The 19,823-nt window shown below is 30.6% G+C and overlaps 3 protein-coding genes across 3 annotated transcripts in view; 2 read left to right on the forward strand and 1 right to left on the reverse strand.

The window, feature by feature from the left end:
- The window catches only part of LOC134838266 (phospholipase A1 VesT1.02-like), a 218,151-nt gene that overhangs the window by 177,598 nt on the left and 20,730 nt on the right, over positions 1–19,823 (reverse strand). The gene's annotated exons all lie outside the window — the stretch shown is intronic.
- Positions 5,747–8,708, forward strand: LOC134838024 (uncharacterized). Its single transcript, XM_063853461.1, has 9 exons — positions 5,747–5,891; positions 6,686–6,793; positions 6,874–7,035; positions 7,099–7,261; positions 7,321–7,666; positions 7,719–7,993; positions 8,053–8,198; positions 8,260–8,544; positions 8,609–8,708. Exons 1-9 carry the CDS (start codon positions 5,810–5,812, stop codon positions 8,644–8,646), a joined length of 1,605 nt encoding a protein of 534 aa, XP_063709531.1. The 5' UTR covers positions 5,747–5,809; the 3' UTR covers positions 8,647–8,708.
- Positions 10,129–19,552, forward strand: LOC134827771 (tubulin beta-1 chain). The gene is made up of 2 exons (XM_063840573.1): positions 10,129–10,347; positions 18,234–19,552. Exons 1-2 carry the CDS (start codon positions 10,291–10,293, stop codon positions 19,518–19,520), a joined length of 1,344 nt encoding a protein of 447 aa, XP_063696643.1. The 5' UTR covers positions 10,129–10,290; the 3' UTR covers positions 19,521–19,552.

Here is a 19,823-nt window from a genome sequence, read left to right on the forward strand (position 1 = left end):
CGAATGACTTGAGACACGATCTCCAGACCAAATAAAGGGGAGCAAGTGACGCGACACTCGGAGCAAGTCACCACAGAACTCTAAAAAAAAATAAATAAAATATTTGCTGTGTAAATAAATAAAACCTTCTGATCAATTAATTATATTTGTTATTATAAAACCCGGCAAATTTTTGCAAAAACTCGTTTCCACGTTGTCGCTTATTAAAGTATTCGATACCTTGCTTGGTTTAAAAACCGGCATGCGAATAGAAATGTGGGTGTCACGTTGAATACGGTCAAATTTGGTTAGAGCAAATATGAGCAAATTTGTGCTTTTAAAAACTATCGTAAATTTGATTTTTTTTTTGTGCAAGAACGAGTTTCGTTCAGTGTTTTTCCATAAAAGTCGCATTAGGAAAGAAGAGATTTAGCTAAAAAGCGAGTGCTTATCATCGTCGGTGTGGCGTCATTAAATCACACCTTCGGGAGATACTTAATGAACAGTCACTTTATCGGTGCTAATGACGCCAAGTTGCTGCTTAATGACCAACTTACTGTTTGAACTTGTGTCTTGTTGCTTAACTAATGTCAGGTGCAGTTGTGCAATTTTTTGCCTAATGATAATTGTTAGCCCAAGTTGACCATTTAAAACGAGTTTTTTTCAAGAAAAAAATTTAAATAAACGTTTTATGTGTTCTTTGTTGTTGTTTTAATCGGATTTTCTTGTGGTTGTTGTGCGGCGATGACGTCGTTGGAGTTGTCATCTTCGTAAATGTACTCGACATGATCCGTGGTTGTGTCATAAGAATCATAATCAGGCTCTTGTGTGGTTGTGCCGTACCATTCTTCTTCCTCGGTGAGCTCGAAAATGGTGTCGTTGTCGGAAATTGGAGTTATTTTGGTTGTTTGAATGGGAAGTGAGGCGTAAATGTTGCTGTAAGGGGGATTTTTCGCTGTTGGGCATGTTATTTGACCACGAACACTAAAAAATTGAGGAAAAATTAAAAATTATTTTGATATTTTAATGAAATGAAGCTCAATAAATTTTTTAATTGAATTTTTGGAGGCTTTTTTACCTTGAATTATAAAAAAAAATTAAAAAAATAAAAAATAAATAATTTAAAAATTTATTTATTAATTAAAAGAATAATTTCTTCAAAAATTATTTTTTTTTTAATTTTTTTTAAATTTTTTCAAAAAAAAATTTTTTTTTGAAGAAATTACTTTTTGACTTGGAAATTGTGAATTTTTAAAAAATTATTGCATTAAATTTTAATAAACAAATCATAAAAATTTTTCTGAAAATTTATGAAAATGAATCTAATTAATTTTGAAAAATATTTTTAGATTTTTTTATCCCAATTTTTAATTTTTGTTGAACATTTTCGAATATTAAATATTGAAAAAGTAAGAAAATTTTTAATTTTTGGTACATTTTTTTCAAATTTTTGACAAAGAATACCAAAATTTTTGTTGAAATCAGCTCGAAGTTAATTTTTTTTTTCAAAGCTATTTCATTTTTTGCTTTTTGGTACACTTTTAGTCAAATTTTAACAAAAAAAATATCAAAAGTTATTATTTTTTTTTAAAAATTATTTCAACTTTTTTTACTGCAAAATGTTCAATTTTATGAACGAAAAAGTGTAAAATTTTGCAAATATGATATATAAAATTTTAAAAATTTACTAAACTTGTAAAAAATTTTGAGAAAAATTTAAAAAAAGATAAAATTTTTATCTTTAGAACTTGATTCCATGAAAAAATCATGATAAATTATTAAAAAGAGGCTTAAAATTTAATTTTTTTTATAATTCTCGGTTTTTTAAAAAAAAAATTTGCAATTTAAAATGAAAATTTGAAATTTTTTTCCCAAAAAGCCTCAAAAATTAATTTTTTCTAAAATCTTACCTCTTATCCTCTTCCATGTACCCCATTCGATATCCTTCAGGCCACGAAGCGGGCTCCGTCAACGCACACTCATTCGTAACTTGCGCATAAAACGGCAAATCGAACGCCTCAATGTAGAAAATCGGGCACAAACTATGCGACTTAGTCCTTACTCCGCCAGCTCCATCCTGAAATTCGCCACAATGACCCATCAACCAATTCTGATGACATCCCGTTGTGCATCTCGTGCCCCGATTTCGACTCGTGTAGATACATTGAACATTTTCCGCTGCTGCCCGATAATCACATTTGTTCCTCAGGCGATTATCGAATCCCGGACCTGCCATATCACAAACATCAACACTGCGATATTTCCCGTTGATCCGTTCAAGAGCTCTGAGAATCAGGCGCCCGCCGTAACTGAAGCCCCACGCATGACTTTTCGCAAATTGAAAGCCTTGCGAATTGAGAATGTTCAGTTTTTCGACTAAGGTGTCGCGCAACATGCGAAAATGACGCACAAGACGGAAGTAATTTGGATCGGCGGCGTAGGGAGAATAATCGTAGCAAGTGACGCAACCGCCGCGATATTCTTTGTATTCTGAAAATGAGTGAAATTTAATATTTTTTCGACGTTTGCGATGAAAAAATTACTTTTAGCAAGCACTTTCATCATCTGAACTTCACAAGATTGGGTCCAACCATGCACGAGAACTGTTAATTTCTCTCTCGGATGACATCCAGCTAGATTCAAGTCGTCAACTTCGTTGATTTTTCCTTTGTAAGTCACTTCTCCCTCACTAAAAATTAAAATTTTAAATTATTTTTCAACTTAAGATGACATTTCTCACCTGTTGTAATAATAAAACGAAAGTCTGGAATAGACAAATTCATTTTTTGGATCATCTTCGGCAAATTGATCGTAATCAACAGGAACTCCCACGCCAATATACTCTCCATAAACGATGTCACTTGCATCGATGTAAGTTACTGACGTCGAATTTTCCTTATGTCGCCTCTTGGTGCCCTCACAAAAAGAATTAAAACTAAAAATTAGACAAAAATTAACAAGTAAACGTGAATTTTTCATATTTTACATGCACTCGCGATGCTTGAAAGAAGTAAACTGATGGCCAAAAATTCTCAAAGCATTTCTTTCGCGAAAGAATTTGTGTAAAATTTACCGTTTTCTTTATGTTAATCCGCTTCACGTGCCTTAAAAATGTCAATTTAGTCGAATTTGTTGGCATACATTGCACCTTTGAACTTGAATTCTTGTCGCATGTTGTTGGTCATTGACAGACAGAATGCACCAAAGAACGTGCAGATAACGCGCGGTTCGCACTTAGAAATTCCCGCAGTTGCTTATCGTTGTTACGAAACTGTCTGTGATAAGAGAAAATGTGTGAAAATAAGAGTGTTTTGTAATCAGTCAGTTGCGGATGATGAAATTGTTTGCAGTTTGTATATGAGGAAAAGGTCTCAGATGATGAGAGACGGAACTGATTGTTTTTCAAGTTGAAGACTTGTCATAGGGTTTTACGTCTTTCAGTATCATTTTAGGCTTGGAAGGTGTAAATTCGCAACTGAAAAAGTTGAAATTTAAAGAAAATTCAGAAATTATCCAAAAATTATCAGTTTTGTTGAAGAAGGTTCCTGAAATCAAAATTTAATAAATATTTTAAAGGTAAGAAAATATATTAAAATTTTTAAAGTTTTTCTAAAATTTTCTATAACAAAAAATATAAAAATTCATGGTACAAAAAAAAACTTCTATTAAACCTGAGACTTTTTTTTTGGTAAAAGATTTTTTCTTGAAAATTCTTGAAACGATAAAAAACTAAATTAATTAATTAAACATATAAAATAAAAAAAAATAAATAAAATAATTACAAGTTAATCAAAAGAAATGTAAAAAAAAAATTAAAAAACAGTAAAATATAAAATAAAATCGAAAAAAATTACACTAATCAATTGAAGGCACAATATTGAAAAATTAAATTTAAAAAATAATGAACAAAATTAAAAAAAAAATAAAAACTTTTAAATTAAAAAATCTGAAAATTTTACAACAAAAATTATTCTTAGTTCATATCAAAGCTTAAAAAAATAAAAATAAATAAATAAAACAATTAAAATTTTAAAAAATTCTTAAAAATAACGAAAACGGCCATCAAAGTTACTCACTTTTAATCAAAGTAATATGTAACATTGAACTTGACACAGTAATCTTTTTAAATTTTATTTTTTTTTTATCAAAATAGGTAGTTTGTTTTCGCCACTTCTTGTCATTTCTTCAAAATAATCTAATAAAGATAAGATTTATTTACATAAACATCTTACATTTTATTTTTATAGCGGCTTTTATTATGGTTTATTCATATTTTTATCTCATATTGTTTGTATTACAAAACAGCTGATTTTACAAATTTTTGTTTGTCCTAAAAGAAAGAAAAAAAAGAAATTTATTTTTTTTTTATTTAATTGTAAATTAAATACTTACCTAACTCACTTTTAGTTTAAATTTATTTTAAATAATTTTTCAAAATTTCTTTTTAATTTTATTTTATCAAATTTAATTTTAAAACTTTATTTTTTTATTGATTTAAGTGAAAGATTTGAAAAATAAATTATATTAATAAAAATTTTGAAAATAAAAATATTTGATTTTAATTTAAAAAAATAATTCTATAAAAATATTCCATTCACAAAATAAATTCTAACAAAAAAAAATTAAATTAAATATTAAAAAAAAAATAAAATAAAAAATGCAAACTTAATAAAAGAATATCATTTTTGATCAAATTTTGATGAACGTTCATACTTCACCTCTAACTTTTAGTACAAAGAATTCCATTCACAAACTCAATTCTAAAAAAAATAAAAATCCATCAAAAAATGACGTCTTCTACAAGAAAGAATTAATTTACAGGTCAAATCAGACACACCTGGTTAGTCCCGCCATAACATAACTTTGCTCTCATGTCTTTTCGATACATACCTCTGCATAGAAATCTTCACACAAAACCCGTTTGGATAAAAACTAGAAAAGAATCATCTGTTGTATAAATTAACTTTATCGAAAGTTTGTTCTACATTTCATCTTGTTGTTGTTGTTTTTGCCCGCAAATATCATTTCTCAATGAAAAAGCAATTGAAACGACAACGTAATTGATTATGCGTGTTCACATTTCATTCATAAACTCGCAATTTAATTAAAATATTTTGTTTCTGAGATAATTTAATTCATTTTCTTTGCCATTTGCTGCCACAAAGCATACACAGTGATTAAAGTTTGAGCATACTTTGTCGTGCTAAATTGAGAAAATTGATAGTTTGTCGATGTTTTGTGAGACTAGTTGATAGAAAGACGTCCGAGAAGAAAGTTCACATTTCATTTCGAGGACTAAAATTACAAAATTTTTTTTTTTTCTAAAAAAACAGTGAAATTTAGTGAAATAGTACCAAAAAATTGTCACTTACGATGGAATTGGATGACATAAGTGCTCCTCAAGGCAAGTTTCGGGATGATTGGCGCCAAGACGTCGCATCCATCGCGCGTTGCGTGATCAAATTTCTCTCTCAAACGGTTACATTGTGAGTTGGAAGTGCAAACAAAGACTCATTAACGCTCACACCTCACACATCTAAACCGGGTTTACTTGTCTTTGCACAAAATATCCACACATGCAACGATATTATTATAATCGAAGTGCATTCCGAATATCATTATAATTGTTTATTTTATTATCATCACACAATCACACAGTTTCTGCAATGCTTTCGCGTCGTCGTCGATGTCGGTGTCGTGCATCAAACCGACAGCGTCTAATTTTAAAATAGTTGCAATTTATTTGCTCTTCATTGCAGTTCTTCGTGCGTTTTTGTCTGAAAAGAAAACAAATTTTAATGAAATCGAAAGTAAAAATTAATTAAAAACAATGGAAAGTGTGAGAAAATTGAGTGATGATGATAAAATGATCGAAATTTGGCCACAAATCGATGATGAAAATGACGTAAATGGTATCAAAATTAAAAAGTTATTAAATTATTATCAAAAAAATTCATTAAAAATTTTTAAAATATTAAATTTTTGGAATTTGTTTAATTTTTTTTACAGATAAATTCATAAAAACAATCAAAAAGTCATTAAATATTTTTTTATAATTTATATTTACTTTTTTTTGTAGGAAGGTGCGGAAAATGTGAAAAATTGAAACAAATAAAAATTTTTTAGTTGTTTTTTAAATTTTTTATTCAATACCTAATTTTTTAAAAAAATTAAAATATTAATTGAAATAAAATATTTTTTTAAAATAATTTATTAAAAAATTATAAATAAAATTATGTATTAAAATTATTTTAATATTTTTTTTAACTATAAAAAAATAAAAAATTATTTTTTAATTTAATAAAAATTATTAATTAATTAAAATTATTTATTTATTATTTTATATTAATTTCAAAATAAAAAATTTCAATAATTTATAATTTTTTAAATTCTTTCCAAAATATTTAATTTTTAAAAAATGTTTTAATTTTTAATAAAAAAAAAATAAAATATTTTTAAAAATAAAAAAATAACATTTCCACCTTCTAGATATTAATTTTTGAAAAACAATCAAAAAAATCATAAAAAAAATCAAAATTTTTAAGAATTCAGAAAATTTGAAGGAACAATTAAAAAGTCATTTAAAATAAAAGGTTTTAAGTTTAAAAAAATTTTTTAGAAGATAAATTCTTCAAAAATAATCGAAAATTCATTAAAAAATAATAAATTAATTAAATTTAAAAAATTTTTACCTTTTTTTTTGTAGATAAACTCTTGAACGACAATCAAAAACCGCAAATAATGGGAGCAACTCGTACCGGCACCAACCAAAAATCCAGAATTTTCACGTTAAATGAAGCTCTCGAGTATGCAGGTCAGTTACCTTGTCACTTTAAATACCTTCCTCATTGCGATAAGAAACAATTCTAAGACTTTCTAATGTTTATTCTTTAGGAGACGGAATCTTTCACAAATATTTGATGTTCGTGTGTGGCATATGCATGATGGGAGTTATCACGGAGACACTTGTTGTGTCGTACATCGTTACGTCAGCAGAATGCGATTTGTCTCTAACGATGACTGATAAGGGGCTTTTAACTGGAGCGGCATTTTTTGGTAAAAAACAGACAATTAATCGTAAATCAATCATTTTTTTAATTAAAAATTTATTTTTTTTAGGTGTTGTCCTGAGTTCGCATTTCTGGGGAATTCTCTCCGATGCATGGGGACGTCGAAATGTTTTGCGAGTCGCAGTGCTTGGATGCTTCGCTGCCTCACTTTGCTCTTGTTTCTCGCCAAATGCAGCTGTTTTGATCGTTTCAAGGACTTGTGTTGGATTATTGTAAGAGATGTGATATTTTTCAAGTGTTGTAATGCAAAAATTGATAAAATAATTGACAGTGTTGCCGCAAATGCCGCCGTATCGTATGCCTATTTGGGTGAATTTCATTCCGATAAGACGCGTGCCAAAGCCGTCACGATGTCTGGCGTGTTCATGGCGTTCGGGATGATTTATTTGCCGGCACTTGCGTGGGCCATCATATCGCTCGGGCAAAATTTGGTGATTTTTGGCGTGGAAATTGCGACTTGGAGGGTTTATTTGACTTTGGTTTCGTTGCTGAACGGGCTTGTGTTACTTGGATTGGCATTTTTACCTGAAAGTCCGAAATTTTTATTGACAAAAGGAAGAGCAAGAGAGACAATTGAGGTTTTGAAGAAGGTTTACAAATGGAATGGTAAAGAAAAAGTAAGAAAATTTAATTTTTTTGAAGGAAATTTAATAAAAATTTGGTTTTTAGGACTTTAATATCAGAGAACTCCAACTTGAAGATGAAGAATCTAACGAAAAACGGGCGAAACAAAACCCATGTTTGATTGTGTGGACTCAAACGATCGCTCTTTTCCGCCGGGAACATGTTGTCAACACAATAAAGACTTGTTTCTTGATGGCTGGTATATTTTTTGCCTCATCAGGGGTTTATTTGTGGACTCCGGATATTTTAAATAATATTATTCAGTACAAAAATCAAAGTATTAGTACTTGTGACGCCTTAACGATGGCTTATGCTTCCAAGTAAGAACTTAAATTTGAAGATTTTTCATAAATTTTATTTAAATATTTTAATTTTTTAGAAATGAAAGTCGCATAATAGATTGTAACGACCAAAATATCGACACTTTTCCATTTATAGCTGCTTTGGGGATGTCTTTTGTGTTTGCGATTTGTTATTTTGTCAATGGATTAATTGTTACAAGTATTGGAAAGCGTAATTTGTTGAGTAAGAATTCAACTTTTCATCATAAAATGTTCATTTTTAAGGAAATTTAATTTTTTTCAAGTAATTTGGACAACAATTTGTGGTCTAAGTAGCATCATCCTGATATGGTCAACGGATTTTTACACAATTCTCACATTTTTGGTCATTTTGTTGACCTCTGGGTGTTGCGGCAGCATCATAAGTGCCATCGCAATCGATTTGTTTCCCACTTCCATCAAAGCTATGGCGCTCTGCCTGATTCTGATGTGTGGGCGATTGTTTGCCGGTTTAGGCTCGAACGTCATAGGTTATTTGCTGCTCATAAATTGCGACTCTGTCTTCTGGATGGTAGGTGCTGTGCTGCTTGGTAAGTAAAAATAAAAAATTAGAGAAATTAAGGAAATTTAAATAAAAACAAAAATTTATTTTAGGATGCACATTCGTTGGATTGACCATTCCAGGACCATGAAACTGAGAAATTACCACCGTACATTAATTTTTTAAGACAAAAATAAATTTTTATAATAGAAATTTTAATGTTTTTTATTCAAAGTTCATTTTAGAGTCAAAGAAAAAAAAATGGTAAACAAGTCGCCATATGGTTGTTTGTATCCTTCCTTCAATGTTTGATTCAATTTAAAAAAAAAAAAATAATTTTATTTTCTCTCTTCAAAAACACCTAACCACACAGATGATTCATGAATTCAATCCAATCCTCGTCCCACACTTCACGGTTCACATTACTTCTTGTTGCTAATATAATCGTAAATCATACAAAATTATTGTCATTGACTCGTACAAGCGATCTCTGAGATTTTAGATTTTGAGACTCGAAAATAAATTCAAGAGTCCTTAACCACAAATTTCAGGAATTTTCTGAAATGTTGCTTTGTTTCTCATTCATTTTTCTTTAGAATTTTTAATAAATTCACAGTAAAATTTTTAATTTCTTTTTATATTTTTCTTTAAAAATTTTCAAAAATTCCTTTTAAAATTTTTCAATAAAATTTCCTATATTAAGAATTTTTCCAGAATAAATTTTTATTAAAAGTCGTAATTTTTATACAAACATTTTCCAATAAAATTTTAATTTTTTTAAAAACCTTAAAAAATTTTTCCTATAAATTTTTCGATTTCCTCGATATTTAAAACCAAAAATTTTCAATTAACTTAATTAATTACTTCAGATTTTTTGATTTGAATTTCCAATTTTCTTAAGATTTTAATGGTTAAAAACCCTTAAATTATTTTCCAATCAAACTTTTTAATTTTTTCAAATCCTCAAAAATATTTTCTCAAGACTTTATTTACGATTTTCGAATAAAATTTTCCAATATAATTTTTATTTTCCTTTTAATTTTTTTGAGCGTTTAAGAATTTTTTTCTAAATTTTCCAAAAAATTAACTAATAAAATTTCGAGATTTTCAAAATAAATTTTTAATTTTTAAAACCCTCAAAATATTTTCCAAATAAATTTCCAATTTTCTTTAAAAAAAATAAAATATTCAATTTTCCTCAAATTTTCTCGAAATTTTTAAATAATTTTATTCTTACAAATCCTAAAAAATCTAATAAAATTTCCAATTATTTTCCATAAAAATTTTCTCAATATATTTTCTAATAAAATTTACAATTTTTTAAAATTTCCATTAAATTATTTTCTTTTAATTTTTAATTATTTTATTTTATTTTCTATTTATTTTTATTTTGCCCCATTTTAATTTTACCCCATTTTCAAAAATACCCCATATTTAAAAATTCCCCTCTACCCCATTCTCTTCTAATCATTTTCATTCGTCTCAAAACCCGAATGTACACGAGCACGATGTACGGTCGTATGTACTCGGTTTTTGGACCCGAGCACAATGCGTGTTCGGGCATGTTCGGTTAGCCGAAGCCGAAGGGTATAAAACCGAGCGGAATCCGTTACAAAACGCCATATTGTGTGCGGTAATCAGTGAGTTCAGACGTGTTTTACCTGCAACTGCAAAAGCAAAAAACAACATTTGTGTGTTAAAAAAAACCTCCTAAGCAAAGAAAGAACAAAAGAGTTTTTTAATTAAAACTAAAAGATATTTTTAATATATTTAATTGCAACCTAATCAATCCAAAATGAGAGAAATCGTACATATTCAAGCTGGACAATGCGGTAACCAAATTGGTGCCAAGGTAAGCGTCATCAAATTTTCTTCCTTCATTCTCTTCTCCATTTTAACTTGAAATATTCCAAATGTCTTCTTCTGCTTCTTCTGGCTGTGAAAAAATTGTGTGTGAAAAAATTAAAAAAATAATGGACTCAAAAAATTAAAATTAAAAAAAAATGTGCAACAAGAAAATTAGTGATGTGACAAAATTCTAGTCCAGCAGAACACACGGTTAGGGCGTTTACCTTCCTTTTTTCCCTTCCAAAGTTCTGACTGTGGCGATGATGAAATCGATTTAGCGGCAAAGTACGCTTGCGCTTGCCTCGATGGAAGAGAAAAAATATTTGTGACAGAATTATGTTAATTAAAATGGCTTTTTGTCAATTAAAAAAAGTCAGAATTTCTGTGTTAGATTCCCATCCAGTGTGAATTATTTAATCATGAATTTAATTTCACATTTTTCGAGCCGGCATCCATGTTGCTCTCTCTCTGCCTGACGTGTATGGGAATCTGTGTGGCAGTTATACGTGGAGAATAAAGCGATGCGGTATTCGACATGCGTTCCCCCTTGGAATTACCTCATGACGGTTATTTTTTACCCATACTAACGCATTTCGAGAGACCGGTGTTTTTTTTGCTGGCATCTGGGACTTGGATTTAAAGATGGGACCCCAGAAGAGGCTTCAATGTGCCTCAGAAAATGTGCCTTTCGAGTACTTGGTCTTGGTCTGTTGAAGAATGTTGTCCCATTCGGATCGATTTTGAGCTACAACTGTCCAATTTCTCACATTTAGTGCCCTCAGATTGGCTTTCAATCCATCTCCGAGCATTCTGTAGAACAAAATTCTTTAAAATAGGCCCAAAAATGGTTGAATATTTGTTAAAATATTGTCTAAAATTGTCATTTTGCGATAAGAAGACATAAAAAATAGACAAATAACAAAATTGACATCATCGCGATCATCACCCAAAATAGAACACAACTTCTACTCTAAAAGCATTTTTAATGAGAAACAATTTTAATTTGCATTTTATATTCATGAATCATTAATTCGAGTGATCCGTCGCTTTTTGATTCGTTCAATTTTATTGTTTTCTCAGCTTTTAGAGCAGATGTTTGACTTATATTGTTTGCCTAAAAACAAGAAAAAAATTAAAAACGCATTAAATAATTTTTAATTTCAATTCCTTACCTTCCGCAAACGACATTTTTTGAGTGACACTCACAATTGTTGAGGAAAAATTTATTTTTAGTAAATTTATTTCGATATTTTATTCCAAGATGATTGTTTCTGCTCGAAAATTTTTCGATGGTAAAGTCATTTATTTTTTTTTTCGTGACGAAATTTATCAACACAGACTTGAAATCTTATGCAAGATGTTTATTTCTGACGGGAATTCAACTTGATTCACTTCCTTTCTCATGTTCTTATTGTCTCTTCCTCTTCTTCTTCATCGAAACTTTACACAAAAATAATTATCTTACGTCTTAGGAAAGGCATTCAAATGTCTTTTTTACATTCTCTGAAATGCAAGTCGCGGAATGTGTTCTAAAATAGACACAGATTGACATCAAACATTAGAGAAAGTAGGAAATTTCGCGACTTTTCTTCTCATGAAATTGCTTCGTTGGCAAAAAGTGATTGCAGAAAAGTTGCGATATCATTTTCCTGTCTGAGGAGCGAGACTTCCGGCCTTTTTTTCTAAGGTCTTGACACGATCCAATGACCGCGAGAATAAAAAAAAGTTAATCTCCTCTGAGCTATTTGTTTGTTTCTGAGCTGCTTGGAGATAACTGTAAAAACCTGTTGCCGTTTTCTTTCTCATATTCTCACATTTTTCGGTCTTTCGTTGCTTCTTCTCTCTGTAAAAGTTGAAACTTTATGAGAAATTATAAAAAAATTTTTCTAAAATGTTTTTTCACCGTTTTTAATGGCTCGACATAAAATTTTAGAGTTAAAAATGAAAATTTAATTAATATCTCACACTGCAACATTGTTTGCAATTTATTATTAAAAGTAATAAAAATGTTGAGTTGATTGCTCTCGTTATGCTTCAGTTGCTTCTATCCATGTATTTTTGAATAAACTTCACATATTTGAAAAAGAAGCGAAAAAAAAACGAGAACAACTAGTGCAGATTATCGAAGACTTTTACTTACTGTACTTTTTATTTGCTCGCAAAAATGTAAGAAAAAATAGCAGATAGCATAATTTATGCCTTTTTGCATGAAACAATCACGAGTCTCTGTCCTATGATGCAGAAACGAGACTTTCTTCTAAGAAAAAAAATTTCATAACGTTATTATTAAACCCAAATTACCGACTTCTTCCATCAATTCTTCTTGAGCAAAAGAGGCGTACTATCACATTTTTTATGACAGACTGTAATTTTTTTTTTTGCAAAAATCGTTCTACAAGATTAATTTTCACGATCACAAAGTTCAACATGCATAAAATTTTACGAATGCGAATCAATCATGGGAGGTTTTTTATTTAGCGATGTGCTTCATTTGTTGATTCCGAGCCTAACCTTGATTTTAATTCACTCGTGTGTCGAATCGAGAACGCGGAGCTATTATTTAATCAAAAAAAAAAGAGAACTTTTACGATAAGAAATGATATAATTTTTGTTATATTTCTCGTGCGTGTGACAAAATGACGTAAGATTGTTCCCATTAAGAGGTCATTCGATCATTTCAATGTTGAAAAAAAAAATTCTGAGAAAAAAAAATTTAAATGCCCGACAAAAAATCTAACAAATTTATGACATAAAAATAAATTTATGCAAATCTGGTTTGCAATTTTTTTTCGTTGTAGCTTGATGACGTGCAGGTCAAGTTTTTTAAAAATTTTAAACTTGTGCAAGAAAAAAGTCTCATAAATGACAATTAACACGAGTCTCTCAATAAATTCAAATTTTATGACAAAAACAAGGCAGGCGTGCGTAGGCTGCATGTTAATGGCTTCAAACGGACCGATTACCTCATGTTCATTAATGGAGCTAAACTTTCATTGCCATTTACGGGCATGATTTGTCTCTCTTGATTTTTGCACACACAAACATTTTAATGAATGGCGAGGTGAGGTTTGCAAATATTTAACCGGCCGGGAAACAATACAAGACGTTCATTGAGTGAATTTCAATTAAAACAAAAAAAAATGTAGAGTTGGAGTGAGTCACACTTGTTATCGATCGACATGAGCCACACCTAGAAACGGACTTGTTTATGATTTTTTTTTTTTTTTTGATGAAAGCTGTGCATTTGGGGATCATAGTGTACACTAACTATGGTCCTAGATTATAACAGCAAGAAAAATAGCGGCTATGTCCTCGTAGTGGATTTTTATTTTAAAAAAATGGAATCTATCTCCTGTTTATAGTCGTACAATTTTTTTTATCTAAAAAAAGGAAAAGAAATTTTATTTGTTTGATTTTAAGTAAAATAAAAAAAAAATAATTTAAATTTATTAATTTACTATTATTTTAATTAATTTAGTTATTTTTTATTATTTTTATTTTTGAAAATTTTCAAAACTAAAAGTTTACTTGTTTAATAATTTAATAATTTTTTATTTTTTTTATTTAAATATTGATTTATAATTTTTTTTTTTTGAAAAAAAAATCAATTTTAATTTTTTTTAAATTAATAAATTTTAAATATTTAATTAAATTTTTTTAAATTTTAAATAAAACAGAAAATTTAGTTTTTGTCAAAATTTGTTCAAAAAATAAAAAAAAATAATTCAAATTTTTAAGCCGAAAATTTAAGATTTTTTTTTTTAATAAAGCTCGATTTAATTCAAAAGCTTAAAATTAAGAAAAAAATTGAAAAAAAAAAAATACAAAATTAAAATAAATTACAAAATTAAAAAAAATACTCAAAATTTTCTAAAAAATCATTCATTTTTTTTTAATTAAAAACAAATTAAATTCAATTGTCAAATTAAAATTTTGACAATTAAAAAAAAATTTTTTTTTCATAAATTCAAAACCTTTTTAAATCAAAATATTTCAGATTTTTTTTATGAAGCCCAAAATTAAGTCTTAGAAGTATTTTAAATTAAATTTTAAGTCAAAAAATTCTTCTTGTTCTGATTTTTTTTTAAATTTAATTTTTTACCTTTAAATCTGACTTACTTTGAAGGTTAATGAGTCATCGCCTCTCGTCTCTCAATTGGCATTAAATTTCACACCTTGTTGATCTCGAACATTAGAACCGGAAAAAATCGTGCATTTTGTGCGAGGTATCGCAAACCGCACCGCACACATTTTGCTGACGTGTTCTTCGTTGCGAACTGAATTAGCACAATTATGTCAGTCGGCAGTGCATGCATGATGACTTCTTCTTCTTCTTCTTTTTCTTCATTTTTTCTCTTCTACAGCTTTTCTCGTTAAATCTCGAATTAGTTTTAATCGGATTTTATAGCGTCATCATCCTACACACAAACGATGTTCGCCGGATCGAAGCTTAAGAGAGAAGAATTTGGTCCAAAACAACATCATTAATAACATTTGAATATGAATATCAAATTATGATCATGAAACTGGTTCTCATGAAAATATTTCGCCACATCAGCAACCGGCTCATCCTCTACAAATAATTTTTTTTTTTGCTTGAATTTTTTTTTTAATCAAGTCATGCCAACTCCATATTCAGATTAATTTGTATTCTATTCGATATTTTTATATGATTGAATTAATGTTCCGAGTGTTTGTGCGTGGAGTTTGTTATTCAATCAATGAACGATATAAAAAAAAAATAATAATAAAATATGGAGAAAAATAACAAGATGGTGTCTGTCGATCAATGACATGTCTTTCCACCCATGTTTGTATTTCTAAATAAAATAATGCTCACCCTCGATATTTTTTTCAAATTTATTTTTTCTTTCGTTTTAGGTAATGTAATAACAATAATAATAGAGGAAATGATTTCGAATTGAATATTAATAAAAATAAATATTTTTAAATATTTATGAGAAAACAAGCCATACAAGGGACGGTCTATGAATAATTTTCAAAAGTCTCAAAAAAAATGCAATTTCTCTTCAAAAAAATTGAAATTCATCTTCTCACATTTTGTCGAACAGCGACTTGATAATTATTTATTATTATATGTTAATAACTCGACTTGTTTACTTCTAACAGAAAAAAAGCGACAAATCACTTACTTACGTGTGTGGGTCGTTTGAGACAATTAGCTTACATCATCGCGTACTTGCTTCATTATTTGCTCGAATGCCCATTTTTGTGCCGATTGTTTCACCTTCTGTGTCCTATGGATCATAAAAAATAAAAAATTATCGCCGGCTTTTAATTTATTTGAAAAAAAAAATTATCAACGTGGTCTACCTCACTTCATAGTTCTACGTGAATATCAAATTAAATATGGTGACATCACCTTCCATGTTTGCTTCAAATTTGTTCAAATATTGAGCAAAATGTTATTTTTTTTTGTTTTAAATAAAAAAAAATTGTTCGTGTGAAATAAAATCGAGTTGACAAGTGATGCGGCACTTTTTTCATGTCGATCGATACCTTTCTCCTTTCTTTTTTTCAACACCTAACATTCACTTTTCTCTAAGAGTTAAAGAGTTAAAATTGCTATTATTGGAAAAATTGCATTTTTTTTGTTGTTAATTGATAAATTTTCCCATTTATTATTTTTTCATTTTTTAACGATCTGAGAAATTGCAAAAAATTAAAAAAAAAGCTTGAAAAAAATAATAAATTAAATTTATTGTTATTTTCTGCTATTTTTCAAGTCTTGTACAAACAAAAAAGACCATCATCATCTCTTTCTCGGTCACGTTTCATGCAAAAAATATTTTTTTTTATCTCTACCGGCGAATTAAAAGGCAATCGTTGTCAAAGTTTGATGCGAGAAATGAATGATGAGGTCATTAAATGCAACATTTTGTCTCGAGCGGCAGAGAGAAAGTCTGTTTTGTTTACATTTCTTTACAAGAAAAATTAATTTTTAACAAATTTGAGCTACCTAACGTTTTTTTGTTCATTATTTCATTAAAATTTTGAATGAAAATAATAAAAAATTAAATAAATAAATAATTACAAAATTCTTTAGGCAAATTCTATTGTTGAATTTTTTTTTGACTCACCTTTGTTTGTTTTCATCATAAAATAATTTTTTTATGTGAGTTTTATGGACTTGTACCTAAAAAGGCCTTTTAAAGCACATCACCTTCAACTGGCGACTCGTTTCTGCGAAAAATGTTGATGTCATGCACGTAACTTGTCTTCTTAGCAATTCATGTGGCAACATATTATTTCACACGGATTCCCATATTTGGAAAGTGGATCAAGTATTTCTACTTCTCTTATTTTGATTTGTTGTTTCTTTGCGCGAATTTTAATGTTTTCAACGAGATTTTGATTAACTAATCGCTCGAACAGACCAAAAATGGCGACAAAAAGTCATTTTTTTCTTGATTTTTCGTGAATTGTCATGAAATCAAGTGAAAGGCTTCTCTTTTTTTGGGAGATAAAAATTATGTCCCATTGTTCGATGCATCAATAAGGCCTTGTAGATTTAAATTTTTATGAATTTTTGACCACATGGTAGCATTTTCACCGAAAAAAATGCAAGAAAACCATATTTGGTCAATCGAAACCATTTCAATGGGACTTATTTAGTACTTTCCAAAGAAGTGCGTCATACTTTATTTTATTTTTTTGTACTTTTTTGGATGGGCCAACATTTGCGGTTGTTGTGTAACGCAACATAAACCATTTTTTTCTGTATGAAACAACAAAGTATTGATTGCAAAGGCGTTGTCGCGCCATGTATACCTCTACAAATGTTGACGACAGCGTAGAATATACAATTGCTAAAATAATAAAATAAAAAAAAAATATTAATGCGTCCCGTGTAGGTATATAATTTCATGTTAACTTACCATATGGTCGTCGATTTCCAACTAAATTTTATTTTTTTTTTACATTTTTAGTAAAAAAAAATAATAATTTACATGAAAAAGGACTTTATTTTTTCGCATGTGATGGAAAATTAATGCTAGAATGACGTAAAAAATTTTTTTGCGAGCAATTTTCTTTCATTTTTTCCATTTTTCATGCTCAAATTAATTACAACGAACAACAACAAGGACGAACTTACAATTTTTTTTCGCTGCGAAATTGAAACCCATGGCATGACATCGCTCCTATCTATCTTTTTAACAGAAGGAGGGTTGGAAAAAATTTTTTTTTTTACGATGATCGTGTCTACTTGTACTTGGTCCCAATGTTACCAAAAAAAACTTGGTGCCATGAAAGTAAAATCATGAAAATTTTCTTTCGAAGTAAATCTGTGACCTCATTTCCCCCTTTTTTATTATTTTTACTTCTGTGCGTGGCTTTTTTTTTAGATTTAAAGTATGCCAGCCTTGTTAATGTCGCGCGTAACTTTCTAAGTCGCGACTGATGTCATGCTTTTGTGTTAATTGGGTTTACGTTTTCATAAATTTTATTACGAGATATGACTGGAATTTAATTTAATTGAGTGTTTGCCTTCTTTCCGCATTTTTTTTCGTCGAAGCCTTCAAAGCGAAATCCTTGAACGCCCATTTAATTTCTCTCTTGCGCGATGCTAATCAGTGTGTGGGCGAAATTTATGTATCTTTGCTTGGGTGTCTCTCGTATGCAGTGAAAAAAGTGTGGTCAGGTGACTCACAATTTGTTGTGCGGTTGGCGTCGTCATGGCAATTAATGGTGAAACGCGTGAATGAAAAGGATTTACGAGGGCCCTGACATGCGGCGCGACTCGTAAAGTGTGTCATGTGTTAATGAGGTGTAATTATTTTGTCGTTGGAAGAAGAAAAAGAGGACATTTGTGATAAATTTCGATTTTGAGACATGAAATTAATAAAAAAATTTTTTTTTTCATTGCAGTTTTGGGAAATCATCTCCGACGAGCATGGCATTGACGCAACTGGCGCCTACCATGGCGACTCCGACTTGCAATTGGAGCGCATCAATGTCTACTACAACGAGGCATCCGGCGGCAAATATGTACCACGCGCCGTCCTTGTCGATTTGGAGCCCGGTACCATGGATTCCGTACGCTCCGGACCTTTCGGACAAATTTTCCGCCCCGATAACTTTGTTTTCGGTCAATCTGGTGCCGGAAACAACTGGGCCAAAGGTCACTACACCGAAGGCGCCGAATTAGTCGACTCAGTATTAGATGTTGTCCGCAAAGAAGCCGAATCATGCGATTGCTTGCAAGGTTTCCAACTTACCCATTCGTTGGGAGGCGGTACCGGATCCGGTATGGGAACTCTCCTCATCTCAAAAATCCGCGAAGAATATCCCGACAGAATCATGAACACATATTCCGTTGTCCCGTCGCCAAAAGTATCTGACACCGTTGTAGAGCCCTACAATGCCACGTTGTCTGTGCACCAGCTCGTAGAAAACACCGACGAAACCTACTGTATTGACAATGAAGCCTTGTACGACATTTGCTTCAGAACCTTGAAACTCACCACACCCACGTACGGCGATTTGAACCATTTAGTCTCCTTGACAATGTCAGGCGTCACCACGTGCTTGCGTTTCCCCGGTCAATTGAACGCCGATTTGCGTAAATTGGCTGTCAACATGGTACCATTCCCCCGTCTTCACTTCTTCATGCCCGGATTCGCGCCCCTTACCTCGAGAGGTTCACAACAATATCGCGCCTTGACGGTGCCCGAACTCACGCAACAAATGTTCGATGCCAAGAACATGATGGCTGCCTGCGATCCGCGTCACGGACGTTATTTGACAGTTGCTGCCGTATTCCGTGGTCGCATGTCAATGAAGGAAGTCGACGAACAAATGTTGAACATCCAGAACAAGAACAGCAGCTACTTCGTCGAATGGATCCCGAACAACGTCAAGACCGCCGTTTGTGATATTCCTCCAAGAGGCTTGAAGATGTCAGCTACCTTCATTGGTAACTCGACCGCCATCCAGGAACTCTTCAAACGTATCTCGGAACAATTCACCGCTATGTTCCGTCGCAAGGCTTTCTTGCATTGGTACACGGGCGAAGGCATGGACGAGATGGAGTTCACTGAAGCCGAAAGCAACATGAACGACTTGGTCTCCGAATACCAACAATACCAAGAAGCCACTGCTGACGAAGACGCCGAATTCGACGAAGAGCAAGAAGCTGAAGTTGATGAGAACTAAAGTCGCTACAAGTATGCATTCACTGCCACACACAAAAAAACACACATCCACATCCAACTATCCCTTCTTTTTAACATTCGAACGAAAATCTTACTACTTCTCTTTCTATCAAACACACAAAAAAGTTACAATAAACTAAAAGTGCAGTAATAAACCACAAGATTAAAATGCTACGCAAAAATCTTTTAACCTTCCCGTTAAATGTGTAACCATGATAATCACCCATCATCCGATCCATCCGCCAGAATGGAAAATCGCATCAAGTCATTCATCTCATTCATTGATCATCATATATCGATATCA

The sequence above is a fragment of the Culicoides brevitarsis genome, chromosome 1 (genome assembly GCF_036172545.1).
Source record: "Culicoides brevitarsis isolate CSIRO-B50_1 chromosome 1, AGI_CSIRO_Cbre_v1, whole genome shotgun sequence".
Classification (NCBI taxonomy): domain Eukaryota; kingdom Metazoa; phylum Arthropoda; class Insecta; order Diptera; family Ceratopogonidae; genus Culicoides; species Culicoides brevitarsis.